The 14,311-nt window shown below is 29.4% G+C and overlaps 1 protein-coding gene across 10 annotated transcripts in view; it reads left to right on the plus strand.

Moving 5' to 3' along the window:
• The window catches only part of LOC139491274 (four and a half LIM domains protein 2-like), an 86,604-nt gene extending 72,628 nt beyond the window's left edge, over positions 1 to 13,976 (plus strand). For 4 of the 10 annotated variants that reach the window (XM_071278817.1, XM_071278819.1, XM_071278818.1 and 1 more), the window contains 5 exons: positions 4,567 to 4,590; positions 8,004 to 8,173; positions 8,996 to 9,182; positions 10,314 to 10,953; positions 11,014 to 13,976. In XM_071278817.1, coding sequence (XP_071134918.1) covers positions 4,567 to 4,590; positions 8,004 to 8,173; positions 8,996 to 9,182; positions 10,314 to 10,462 — 530 coding nt within the window. In that variant the 3' untranslated portion in view covers positions 10,463 to 10,953; positions 11,014 to 13,976. Of the gene's footprint in view, positions 1 to 4,566; positions 4,591 to 8,003; positions 8,174 to 8,995; positions 9,183 to 10,313; positions 10,954 to 10,993 lie in introns of all 10 variants that reach the window. The other 6 variants (XM_071278826.1, XM_071278822.1, XM_071278825.1 and 3 more) reach the window with 2 other exon arrangements.
• The last annotated feature ends 335 nt before the right edge of the window (positions 13,977 to 14,311 follow it).

Here is a 14,311-nt window from a genome sequence, read left to right on the forward strand (position 1 = left end):
ATTTATTGACCAATATCACAATAAATTATAGCTTATACAGTGACTAGATAGGAAATAATCCATTTTGTTGAAAATTTTACGTTTTTGCATTTCATTATGACGTCACAAGTTGTACTCATATTGATTTTTCACGAAAAAGTCAATGAAAATGGGTAGATTTCCCATAGATTATTAGACAGGAAACATAGAGTGCATACGTCGACAACAAAGATCTTTTAATATAATGTTTGTGAAGACATTTCACATGTTTTATTTATATATTAAGTTTGTCCACGACTGCGCTCTATCTTTCCTGGTCCTTAAATTGGTTGAAATCTAGCTGCTTTTGTCAAATTTCACCAAAACCCTTTATTTTGACCTATTTGGGATGTAAAAATCAACGTGTTAGAATATAATTTTGACAAAAACAGTTCTGTTAAACTTTCTCACATATCTTTAAGGCAATTTAAAACATTTATTGTCTTGTAAGTATGAACTTTATAATTTGGGCCAAATATGGCCCTTAATTACCAAACTTACTCCTTTTTGTATCACATTTTTTCATCAGAAAAATACATTCCTTGGTCATATCTGTACCAGTTTTCTAAGTTTTTTGACAAAACTGGGTTTGACGTCTCACTGTGCGCTCTGCATTTTGACGTTTTTAAATGAGTTTTCTTCTTTTTTGAAATATTTATAAAACAATGATCTTAAAATGGTAATTGATTTTCATTCATTGAGGCACATGCAAAATAAAAAGTTTGATTTAACACATTTTTGATAGATAGGATCCCAGGAGTTTGAATATACAGCTGATTATCATTGTTTTGAATAGTGGTTATTGGGTAGAACTAGTTTGAACTCCCAAACTGTCTCCACTTAGTGGTAGAAATCTAAAAAATAGTTAATTGGATGCTATTGACATACTAACTGCCATGCATGTAATTATTGTTAACTATCTTTTTAATGTTAAATACATTAATCCTGATAATATGTATTTTTAGTTGGTTTGCAGCCAGTAATTAATAAACATCTATTATTTCTTTTATTAGAAGATGAAAATTAATATCATTCTTAATTACAACAGACATGCAAGTTTTCTGATCCAGTACCAAGTTTGGCACACAGGTGCCGTGTGCAAACTATTTTGTATTTTAACGTCTCTGCATTGATTACAGTAATTAGAACAGACACAATGTTGTGTCATCAATCATTGGTACAAAACAAAAGTCTTTTATAACAAACTTAGTTATCCCAGGAGCACTAAAGTCAATGTATTGATAATAGAATTGTTGTTTTCTTAAATGCCATACCAGTATGCTTATTTGTTTCTCTTGGACTTTAGTTTAATTAGTTTTAAATTAAAGTTATCATACTGGTTTTGATAGAGATTATATAAGTCAGAGTTTAGATGCTTGAAATGGAAGTCAGGGGTTAATTGCTAAATTTGAAATTTTGTACTTTGTACTCTTTTGAACAAATTGTGTCCAGCTTTGACCAAACTCAGTTTGACAATGTCCCTTGGGATGAAAAAGATCTCTATTGATTTTGAGGTCCATTGATAGACTGAAATATCTTGATTGGTAAAAAAATAAAATAAAGACCCTAATAATTTTGAAATTAGTAGGTCAAATGTCAAGGTCACGATAGTAATTGATTGTTTGAAATTTGTTAAATATAGAACTTGGATCAGTGGGTCAAAGGTCCAAAAATATCTACAAATTGACTGAAAACAAAATATCTTTTCAGCCCAAAATAAGATCTTCTCTAATTTTTTGTGAGTAACGTGCCTGGACTCCTATACTATAGATCTTGAGGTAACTATTTCAAAGGTCAAGTTTACTGCAGCAATTAGATGGACTGAAATCTTGATCATTCTACATAAATTTTGCCTGTCAGATTTTAAAAAATGTATATTTTCCTTTTATGATGCATTGTCATAGTGACATTGCATTATCAAAATTGAAATGTTCAAATTTGAATGATTAGAAAGTGTTTTGTATAGCCATCTTATAGGGATTGCTGTCCATGCATTGGTCTAGGAATTGCTGGTTTCACAAACTTAGTCAAACTTTTTTTGAAACATCAATTTAAATATTCTTAATTAGTTTCTCATTACATTAGAATAATGCTACAAGATGAACAGATGCCTGTTCTGTCCTTTAAATGCCAGTTTTGTTTCGCTATGTTTTCCCTGTCTGACTGAATTCCTCCAAAATTATTTTTAACTTAATGGTTTGTGAATTTTGAGATGCTTTTTCAGTAAAGTTTGGCTCTGTCAACAAGTATTCAGTAAAAGTACTTTGTCCCACTTCATTATAGACTTACATTATAGTAGGCTAGATTACAAAACATTGTCAATTGTTGTGAAGTAAGAGTCAGGCATTCCTCTCAGTGTTATTACATCAGTACTTAGTAAACTATAATTTGACAAAAAGCATGTAGATATCTTGTAACAAGTTATTTGCAATGTTATTTAAAACATTAACTGTTTTTATTTTAAGAGCTCTCTAGTAAAGGATTAAATAATGTTTACAGGTTCTGATGTTAAGAGTTAACTAGAGTAGTGGTACATTACAAGTTTTTTACAAAGAATATTTAAATAATATATAGATTCTGTCCAATAATGAGTTACATCAATATATGACTTGTGTCACCTGACAGTGTCCAGATATAGCTAGTGACACCTAGGGATCACTCTTTAAACACATGTCATCACCATCTGTGTCACTTTTTATAAAAATATAAACACCTTGAAATGGGTGGACAGAATTCAACCAAACTTGTTTCTTCTACAGAACATGAAATTGTGCATCTGCTATTGTAAATTTTTATCTAAGCGATGTTTGGGGGTTCCCCATACCAAAACATGGCCATACTTTTGGGAGACAGCAGGTGACACATGTCTTCTATGGAAGACTCACACATTGTATGTCAAGTTTATTCAAATATATACAATTGAGATCATTTAAACAAACAGGTCTAAACATTTTTTTTTACGAAGGGTTAGTTGCAATAATAGCTTGCAACAGCTGTCAAGGTACTGATATTACAATATTCTAAAAAGAACCTGGTGACTTAAGATCTGTTACATAATCAGGATGTCTTGAGAAATTTTTGTTTTTATCAAAATAAATGGAAATATTTTCATACAATCTATCATTATGTATTGCTTCCATTACTGGTTACATAACTCACAATAAAGACTGCTATCTTGAATTTTCAAAACTAACAGAAATATTTTCATACAATCTATTGTTATGTATTGTTTCCATTAGTTTAAAATTACATAATATTCACAATAAAAGCTGGTATCTTGAGTAACTTTCAGACCTATATACAATTTGGTCAATATATATGCTGCATTGATTTTATGTTTCAGCAAAACATAACATTGACGTATTTAATTAATTTTGCTTTTGTTGCAGCAAATTTGTGGCTTTCTGAGTTCCATATAATATCTATATTTTTTCTAAGGTTATGCAATAATTGTGTTCCTTATTGATCAGATCGTTTTTGTCTCTCACTCATTAGGCAGTGAAAATGACAATGATTAATTATACGCTGCAGAAAGCTTTTTAAAAAAGCTGTGTTTTTGAAATATTTAGATTGGCTATTTTTAATACAGTTTTTAAGCATAATAAGGAACCAATTAATTTAAAGTCATAACAATACTACTTGTTTGTCCTTTCTGGACCAATAGTACAGTGCTCCTTCTTTATATTGTAGGGTAACTTCATTTGATAAATTTGTCAATCATTCCACATCTCCTTATTTTTATAGGGTATGCTGAGGAAATTTGAAATAATCCAATAGATTCATTGCAACTAGTGCAATTTTTTATTTTTTTTTAATCTCAATTTTACAAGAATCCAAAAGAGGCTGCACTGTATTATAGAAATTTCCTTTATCCAATCTTGGTCTTTGAAAAAACAGTCATTGGAAAAATAAAGTTTAATTGTACATTACATTATTTTGTCATGAAAAAGCACATGCAATGCTGTATTTATTTGTTAATAAGAAAAATAAACTAACGAAATTTAAAAAAAAAAGCAAGTCAGCATAAAAGCCTCGTCAGGATACAAGAAGTTTCAGTGATACATGTATTATCATTAATAAATAATGAGTGTGACAAATAAGCGCAGCGACATTTTAAGATGTGTCTTTAGGGGTCATCTTTTAACAGATACAATGTCTAGTTAATGGACATAGATTTGAAACGGATAAAACTTTTGTTACCTTAGCTTTCTGTTTTTGAGGTAAGTGAAGTGGCCCTTGGATAATGGTTCACATGGTTTTGATGTGTCAATGAATCTGAAGCTGGAAGCCACATTGAAATTAAATGAACTATCAATCCAAGTGGCAAAGTCTTCCTATAACTCATTTTATTAAAAAAAAAAAAGTATTTTTCAAATCAACCAACATTTTTTTTAATTTTTTTTTTTTTTTAACTTTAAATATTTTATTTCACTACTGGTTGTGAACAATGTCCCTTAGCTCGACCAAAATAAAGTGTATTATGCAAAAAAGATGACCTCTTTAATGTCTTGTATGATTGCTAAATGTTTTTCTTTACTGCTCACACAGGGGATGAAAAATTAGGAACAGAAGGTCAGTGAATAGCATGCCGCTCAATGTGGCTTCATTTCAGCTTGGTCAACAGCATCATGTTTTATTTCATTTTCTGGTCTGGTTCTAGGCTCTGGCTTTATTGCGCCAATCACTTGGCAGTCGTCAGTTCATTATCACAAATATTACAGACTGAAAATAGATCTAGGTGGGAAGTGGGTAATTTATATCTAATCCAGTTGAATTCATGATAAATTTGCTGGTTCAGAATCTAAAGGACCATGGGTAATGTTATGAGGCAATCTAAAATGAAAACAATGTATTATCATTGATTGAATACCAATGTTATGGACATTTTGGTGTATGCTTTTAGAAATATTACCCAAAATGCATTAGATTCTGAAGCAGCAGATTTCAATCTGGTTATGAAATCACAGTTGATTCATTTTTTTTTTATCTTTAATCTAAAAATCATAGGTTTGCTTTTTCTCAGTAGCTGAATTTTACTGAAATTCAGTGAATTGGACGAAACAAAATTTATATTAAAACTTTCAAATAAAAGCACAAAATCAGCTATCAGGTGGGCAGTACACATCTATTCAATTCTTAGAGAATTTCGGTCTTTTTGCCTGTTTTACTTCAAATTTCCAATCTTCATTGCTTGGCATCTGTTAATATTTAACATAAATTAATATTTGTTCAGAATTTTGGTTTTCAGTAACTGTTTGCAGTTTAAACTGTTCTAAATTCAGTTAAAAAAAGTTTGTTCTCAAATCCCTCGTGTTTCAGCTATATTAAGGCTGCTATAACAGAAATCCATTATTCTGGATCTGAGCTATAAATGACATATCATTTGATAGGAATAATTCTACTGGCAGATTTCTTGTAAAATTGACATACTTATATAGTAAGATATTGACTTTTTGATACCTTTTGAAAATTCCTGGAAAATATACAGTGAAATGATGTAATTTTGGTTTTTTTTACCATTTGAAATTTGAGGATGGTAAAATTGCAGAATCTAAATATTCCAAACTTCATTACTTATTTTAGAGAAAATATGTTCTTCACAAATAAAATTGAAGAAAATTTTACTGTGTCATTAATCTAGGAAATTTTCGTCTAAATTACATTTATTTTTTTATTAGAATGTTTTAAATTGACTAAGTCATCTGCCGTGTAAAAAATGACAGACTTCAAATTGGGTGAGAGATACAAGTACACGAGATAGGCTGGTGATTAACTATTTCTTGACATGACTATTTCTCACAAAAAAATCTCTGCACACTTCACGATAGTACATGTAGTTATAATAATTAAATGTATGAACAGGTCTATGTTATAAGTAAGTTGTAGGAGCATGTCCTTGTTTAGAAAAATGTATACAAATAATATGTTTAAAGTATATGTTTATAGATTGTAAAATGTAGGACAGTAAATGTTAATAAGTTATATATGTAGTTAAATTAGAAACTGTTGTTTCTTGAAGCAAGTTGTCCACATCAACTGGTTACATGTAGAATTGCAATGTAAATTAATCATTCTTGCTTTGTTAAATTTTACACATGCAATGTTATACACCCCCATAAAAAAAAGTTGGTGGAAATTCCATGAGTGGGTGGTCTAATCAGACCATGCCCATTTGAAGAAATTTAGGGAATCTTTTGGTCCAAGAAACAGCTAATCACAAAAATTGGTACACACATAAAATGAATGAACCCATGAACCCATATTAATTAATCAAAGGGAAAAAATTGATAATGCAATATGGCCACCATTTTCACATCAAATTTTAAAATTATAAAGTTATGACTTATTGACCAATATCACAATGCACAATAGTTAAAAAAAGTGTTCTTTAATGATGTCACAAATAGCACAAAATTTGATATTCAACTAAAATGCAACTTAATTATCTGAGCCAAATATGACACTTACTGAACATAGTCCTTTTGAAACAGCATTGGTGTATATGTTTAAAATTGTGTCTTTTAACAAGGTTAATAACTTTAATGCAGCGATTTTCCCATATGTTGATATATCTGTATATTTTAATGGTTTGAATCGTTTGATTTGAGACTGTTAATAACGTTGAGAGTTATTGTGGTGGTTGAATTTGTTTACCCTAATTGATTGTTTTATGTTTCACATGTTTTAAATAATTAATCTGCATTAATTTGATTTTTAGGTTATCAGATGTTTTTTTCGTAACTAAAGAAACTATGATAATTAAAAGATGTATTTAGTTATACAGTCTTGTTAAATTTGGAGCAGTGACAAATTAAATGTTTCAGTATTAAATTCTCGTTTGCATGTTCCTTTTCTTAAGTCTGTCAGAGTTTGCTTTTGCAATGAATAGGATCAACAAATTCCAAATAAGTAAATATGCTATAAATTTTTCACTACATATAACTTTAAAGTTTGATCATTTATTAAATTAACTTTCTTTGCTTATGTTTTATGGACATTTTTTTCTGTGTGTCGGCCAATCTTCTAATGATATACTTCCTGTTTAACACTTTTGTTTTACCATCTCTAATTTTCTTTTTTATAAGATAACTGATTTCATTTTGTGTATGAAAATCGTGAAAATGTTAAATTAAGAATTTTACAAACTGCAGAAATATGCACACAATGTTCATTGAAAATGGTGAAATAATTTTTAATTTTAGTACATGAGTTGTCTGCCTTGCTTTAGATCTGGGAATTTGTACTGTTTCCAGAATTTCTACATTTTAAAACAGATGTAACTTTGTACAATAACACAATATGTTTTAAATAATAATTCCTCAAGGCCAACAACTACATTTAAAACTCAAAGATTTCACAGAATTGTCACCAACCAAATATTTTGAGCCAACATAGAATAAATATAGTTTTATTTCTTTAGTCACAATATCTTTTGATAGCTACCTCAACATTATGATTTACTCAGATATCGAACAACAAAAAAGTCCTTATAGGCTCTTTAAGGCCCAAATCAATTGTAGAACAATTCTGAGGAAAGGATCATTAATGTATAATAGGCAAACAAACAAAAAACTGACAGACTTTAATAATGACCCCTGAACTTTGTGTTTCTTGTTTTGGGTTGATAAAGCAAATTTAGTTGAGGATGACAAACTAACTTGTGGTTGCTCAGTCCTTCCCCCAAACTGGACTAAATCAAATAAATAGTCAAAATAACTTTCAGTATAAAAAGTCAACAAACACTTGAATTTTTGTAGTTTTTAGACATTTTTACTTCAAAATATTTGGCACACCTTTGATGCTGTACATCATTAATGTAGGAATAATTGTCCCTTTACACAGGAACAGCAAAAACTGGTAGTTTTGTTACAAATTGAATCTCTCCTCAGCAAGTGAAAAATATCATATAGATGCAAACATTGTGAAATTATCTCCCTTTTATTGTTGCAGTTTTAAAATTCATTTTCATATTGTTTATGTTTCAGGAATGAAGAAGTTTGAATACAAGGGAAAACAATGGCATGAAGACTGTTTCTGTTGTATGATCTGTAAAGACCCGATTAGAAACAAGAGTTTTATCCCACGTGATAATGAAGTAGTTTGTGTGCCATGTTATGAAGATCAGTTTGCACAGAAGTGTTCTAAATGTAGTGGAGTAAGTATATTACTCGTATAATGTAGATAAAATTGAGAATGGAGATAGGGAATGTGTCAAAGAGACAACAACCCGACCTTAGAGCAGACAGTCGAAGGCCAACAATGGGGCATCAATACAGCGATAAAATCCCACACCTGGAGACGTGTTTCAGCTGACACCTATACAAAAATGTGTACTAGTTCAGTGATAATGAATGTCATACTAAACTTCGAAACATATAAATGAACTAAAACTTAATATCATACAAGACTAACAAAGGCCAGAGGCTCCTGACTTGGGACAAAAGAAAAACTGCAGCAAGGTTAAACATTGTTCATTGGTACTTATTCCTTGTTAGATAAACATTCATGAAATAGTTCCTTATAGATACAAAAGCAGCATAGACACAAAATCAGAAAAGAGGATATGTTTGATAAACTTCAACAAATCAACAAAAATTTCCCAAAATGGTCATAGCCACAATGATATAGTTAACCATAGACTATTTACCAGTCCATATTTGGACAGAAAACACTAAAAACCAATTTTGTAATAAGAACATATCCATTTGAATGTTTGGACTTTATAAAATACATAAACTGTTTGAAGTTAACATGAATTTAAATGGCAAAAATATTTAATTCATGAAGAATTTTTTCTTGAAAATAGTGTCTATTGCAGGTTACTATAAGGGAAAGAAAATACTGTTAAGTGTAAAAACACAGCATTCTTTTTGTACATTAATGGTAATGGTATTTTCAATGCAAACGAGAACATGTGTTGAGGTGGGTGTATATCCTTTCTATCAATCAATTCATTTTACCTATTTATTATTTCCAGGTGATTAACAAGGGAGGTGTGGCTTACAAGAACATGCCATGGCATAGGGAGTGTTTTGTATGTACTAATTGTAATAAAGAGCTAGCTAAAGAAAAGTTTACATCAAGGGAAGATAAACCATACTGTGCTGAGTGCTACGGACAACTATTTGCTAAGAAATGTTGTCGATGTGAACAACCTATTTCAGGTATGGACTTGACCAAAGTAGTTAAAAAAAATGAATACTTTACAGCTTATTTCCTAATGCATGTAGATCAAAGCTTTGGTTAGCTTGCTTGCTTTGTTTGTATATTGTACAATTTTAATTGGTATAACGTCCAATTTAATTTAAATATACTATATACAGGTTTAAGTATGCCTATATATATTGTTGGAAGATGTCATTGTTAATTACAAAGCTTGAGTAAACATTATACAAACAAAACAAGCAAGCCAACGTATTAGGAAATTAGCTGTAAAATGAAAATATGGAGAGATGGTATGATAGCTAAAGAGACAATTTTCAACAAAGACCAACCATCAAGGATGTTTCAGTATAAATGTAAAAAAAAAAGGAGATGTGGTATGATTGCTAGTGAGACAACTATTCTGCAGAGTTAAATGGAGTGGAAGTGAGCAGTTTCAGGCAACTGTAAGGCCTTCAACAACATGAAAACCCATACTATATAGTCAGTTTGACATGAAAATATGAAACAATTGATTTGAGAAAACTAACTGCATAATTTATAACAAAATAATTCACAAAAAAAAACAAATATGACAGACATGTACCAATGGCAATCACTGAACTTCAGGCTCCTGACTTGGGACAGACACATGAAGAATGTGGTAGGGTTTAACATGTTTGATGATCATGGTGTAACGGCCCAACATAGGAACAAACTATCAGGTGAAAACTGATCAGATTGATACAAAGCAGAATAACATCTATCAAAAACACAGAACGTACTAGGCAGATAATTTATACATCCCAAACAAAGAAAAAGACATGTACATATCCAAGAGTACTTGCAGTTACTGACAGCTGTTTCAAAGCCTATAACAACTTACAAAAGAAAATTTATGTATGTAAAATATCAATCACTACACATGCAACATCCAATGGATTTAGTGTAAATAGCAGTAAATAACAGTCTAAACAAGTAGTTCATCTCAACCTTCCAGTTGCCTCTGACGAAGTTAAATGTGAATTTAGGCTTACTTATACATAGGTTGAATTTGAAAATATTTCTTCAAAATAAAATAACAAACAACGAAAAAGGTGAAACGAGTAGTATTTCAGTTTTCTGAATAATTTTTTTTTAATTTTATTTTATAGGTTTCGGAGGAACTAAATTCATATCGTTTGAAGATCGCCATTGGCACAGTGATTGTTTTGTCTGCCATAAGTGTGAGAATTCAATGGTAGGGAAAGGATTCCTATTGAATGAGGGACATGTTGTCTGTCCTGACTGTGGTAGACAGTAAAACATGCTAAATATAGATTTAATCAATTGGAAAAGTTTGCAAATTTAGATTGGATGCTTCTGGTATCTTCCTAGGCTCAGTCTTCATGCTTAACCACAAGTCTTACGGCATTGGCTTGTAAAATTGCTTTTAAGCTTGTAAAATTCTTCTATACAAGCCAACAGAATCCAGCTAGAATTTTCAAAAAAATGAGCTAGCTTGTAGGCTCAATAGTTAAGCGTGAAGGCTGGCTAAGGCTTACAAGAAATATTTCTAATTTTTTTTGTCCTGCCAAAATTAAAACCATGTATGCAGTACTGGAAATGAGAATGCATGGAAAATAGATCTGAGAAAAGAATAAAAAGATTTTTTTTTAATGCAGACTAATTTTTGTGTGCGTACAAAACAGAAAAGTATTAGCTATTCCCTAAATTTCAATTTAGTATAATAAGATACATTTGTTTACAAAGGGAGATAATCCATTTACTTTGGCAAATATTGTTCATCTTTAGGCAATATTGTTCATCTTAAGGCAATATTGTTCATCTTTAGGCAATATTGTTCATCTTTAGGCAATATTTTAAAGTTTTTAGCCAAAGATCTGATTATTTCTTTTAGTCTGACTTTGATCCCTCAATGTGGATAATTTCCATTTTCATTTTGCTTGATAAGGAATATGTAATCTCATTTGGAATTTCTTCTAATAAAAGATCTGCACTTTGTTATTTATTGTTTTAATATTAAATTTATTTATATTCTATATGAGAAGATATTAAAAGTACCTTGTAAACAGTTTTGGGGGGTAATGTTACCTTAAATTATATGCATAAGGCAGAATGTAAGGTTTGATCAAATATAATTTGACTCTCAACTATTTTAGATTCCCAGAAGCATCTTTCTGTAGGACTTTAAAGCTTTGATTGGAGTTGTTTGTGTATATAAAGATTGTTATATTTTTTGTTACTTATTTTAATTAGTTTAAGAATTAGAAAAATTGTTTTCAAAGGACACAGTTTCAAGATCTTATTAAAAGTGATTGTTTTGTAAGGAAGCATTTGTGAAAATTTTCAGATGTTCTCTTGTTTGTTTTGTGCCAGGTAATTTGAAATGCCTTCTTGCCTCATTAAAATAATCAAAATATGCTTAAGAAGCTTTTATTATTTTGTATGGCATTACCTATATAGCAAGAAGATTTTTCACATTCTCCAAATAGTTAGATTTAATTTGTGTCCTTGAAAACAAAGTTATTAGTACAATGTAGTATTAGATGATTATCATCTTCCACATGTTTCTGTCTTCCAAGACAAAGCCATTCACATTTTAAAGAGAAAACTTTATTTTCCTCTTGTTTAGTCTCCACAAAGATTTAAGTTTAAAATGCCTGATTTTTAATTTTTTTTTCTTCCTAGATAAATCTGTTCATATCTGGAAAAAAAAATGATTTTCTTTCCTTTTTTTTCTGAGATGACACAGCTATAAGATTTTTTTTTATCTAATTTTTATTAATTTTTTTGCCTTCATGACATTTAGATTTTATCATTCTGACTTTTTATTTCACTCTTTCATTGTGAGTGTCCGTAAAAGTATTGTTAGGGAGTAATGTCAGTGTTTCCATGGTTACTTTAAAGTATTATACTTGCCTGTGTATTGCTAATGCAGCTTTTTGTCATTAGGAATATGTATATTATATGTTGGACCAGGTAATATAATATTTTACATTTTGAGACATTGCTCCCTCATAGATTGATTAATATCAATTCCAGCATATTTTTGAATGTGTCAGAAAAGGCAGAAGTCTTAACTGAATTCCAATATGTGTTAGAAAACAAGTACAGTAGAGGACTTCATAAGTCTTTGAACATTTTTTTTCATAGAAAGTAATAGCAGGATTAATTTCCTGTTTTGTTTGTGTTTTAAATGTTGAAAAAAATTGTATACTTTACTTATAAATTATTAAGCAATGAAATCAAATGAAGTACCACCTGCAGTCTTTAATCAGATTATATTAATGAGTGTATGATTTAACCATGGTGCACAGTTGACAATGTTTTATAAATAGTTGATATATCAAATTTAAAATTTAAATGAAATTGACGATATATCAAATTTAAAATTTAAATGAAATTGACGTACAACCTATGAATAGAATATTGAACAACTAATTTATTAATTCACTCACCAATTATTGGTTCATTCAAAGAAGTTTATTTAAGAACTTTTTTATTCTTAATTTTGGTTTTGAAGATGCATATTGCTTACAGACTCAATAGTTTTTTTTATTATATGAATATTTCATATTTTAATTAATATCTAACATGATATTTATTCCATAAACAAGAAGTTTTCAATGTTGTCTTTATTAAAAATATATAAACTGTTCTCACAATAACTGTTAAAATATTAAAATAATTTATTTTATTTTTCACTTTTTACAACAAAGGCATTAAATTCCCACCTATACTGTACATATATATATTTGCCTACAAATCAGCATGATAGAATTTATATATGGAAGATGTTTCATTATATTTCTTTTTATTTCTGTGATATTTTCTCTTGAAACTACAAAAGTATTCATGAAAATTTTAATTATACATTGTATATGCATATAATTGTTTATGATTGAGATAAAAATATTGTTATTGCAATAATTTAATATTTGTTTTGTATGATAAATTTGAAAATTTTATAAATTCTTGATACTGCTGATTTTTGAAGACCTTTTGAGAAGTGGTTCACATGGTGACATACTATTCATTTTGATTTAAACATGGACTAATTGTATAAAAAGAAATCAAACTGAATGTTTAAGTTTTTAAACAAAGTTCCAGTTTCCTAAAAAAAAAACTTTTTTCAATATTTCCATTATTTTGTTTTATCCAAGAGAAGCAGTAGTTATTAATTGTAAAAATCTTAGAATGAATTGTAGGATCTCATTGAATTTGTTTATATTAAAGATAAATCCACTTAAAATTGAATATCATTTTAGCATAAAGATATATATATATATGTACGAATGTTCAGTACATTTCGAAAGAGTGTATACATTTATATAACTAAAGTACAAAAAAAAATGAAAAATTTATGCACTGGGCTCTGGGTCATAAAACTTTACTCAGTAATCCGAGTACAAAATAAGTGCTTGAAACACAAAATGCAGTATTTTGATTGGTTGATTCTTGAGTCTGAGTACAAAAATCGTGCTCGAAAGTTTTATGACCGCAAGGCCTAGTGTATAATGCAAATCCACTGAACTGTAATACTTTTATATGGAATAAAGTATTATAGGTATGAAGTTTCTCATTTTCATTTTTTAGTGGAATGTTTTTTAAGTTATATTTAAATGAAATTTAGTGTTTGAATATTTAAAATTGCTTCTTTAACTGTTGTTGTTATGTATCTGTTAAAATTTTAAACACACAAATTGTTAACTTTTACAATTTTTAACAATTTACTTTCACTAATGCTGTTTGTTAGAAGTAAAATTTTAGTGCAAAAAGCTGTTTGTTAACATGAATAAAGCTTTAAGAATTGCTGACATTTATCACTTTATTAAGCCAAAGGAGTAGGTCTGGTAAGGGCCGATTTTGGCCTCAAATTTCAGGTTCATCTAACGAAAGTTCTTGGACACTTTTTAAACACTTAAGTGTCTATTTCAATTGATTCAATTAGTTAATGTGAAAGATTTTAACTGATTTAGTCATTAAATACTCTCTGATTCAAACTTAAATATGAAAAATCTATCAAATATGCCAAAAAACATTACTTTTCAGGTGGTTTTTGTCAAAAATGAAAGTGGCCGCATCCATGTTCATCCTTAACCTTTGTATATGTTTTGTATTATCATCAAATACAACTTATATTTCAATA

This window comes from Mytilus edulis, chromosome 10 (assembly GCF_963676685.1).
Source record: "Mytilus edulis chromosome 10, xbMytEdul2.2, whole genome shotgun sequence".
NCBI lineage: Eukaryota > Metazoa > Mollusca > Bivalvia > Mytilida > Mytilidae > Mytilus > Mytilus edulis.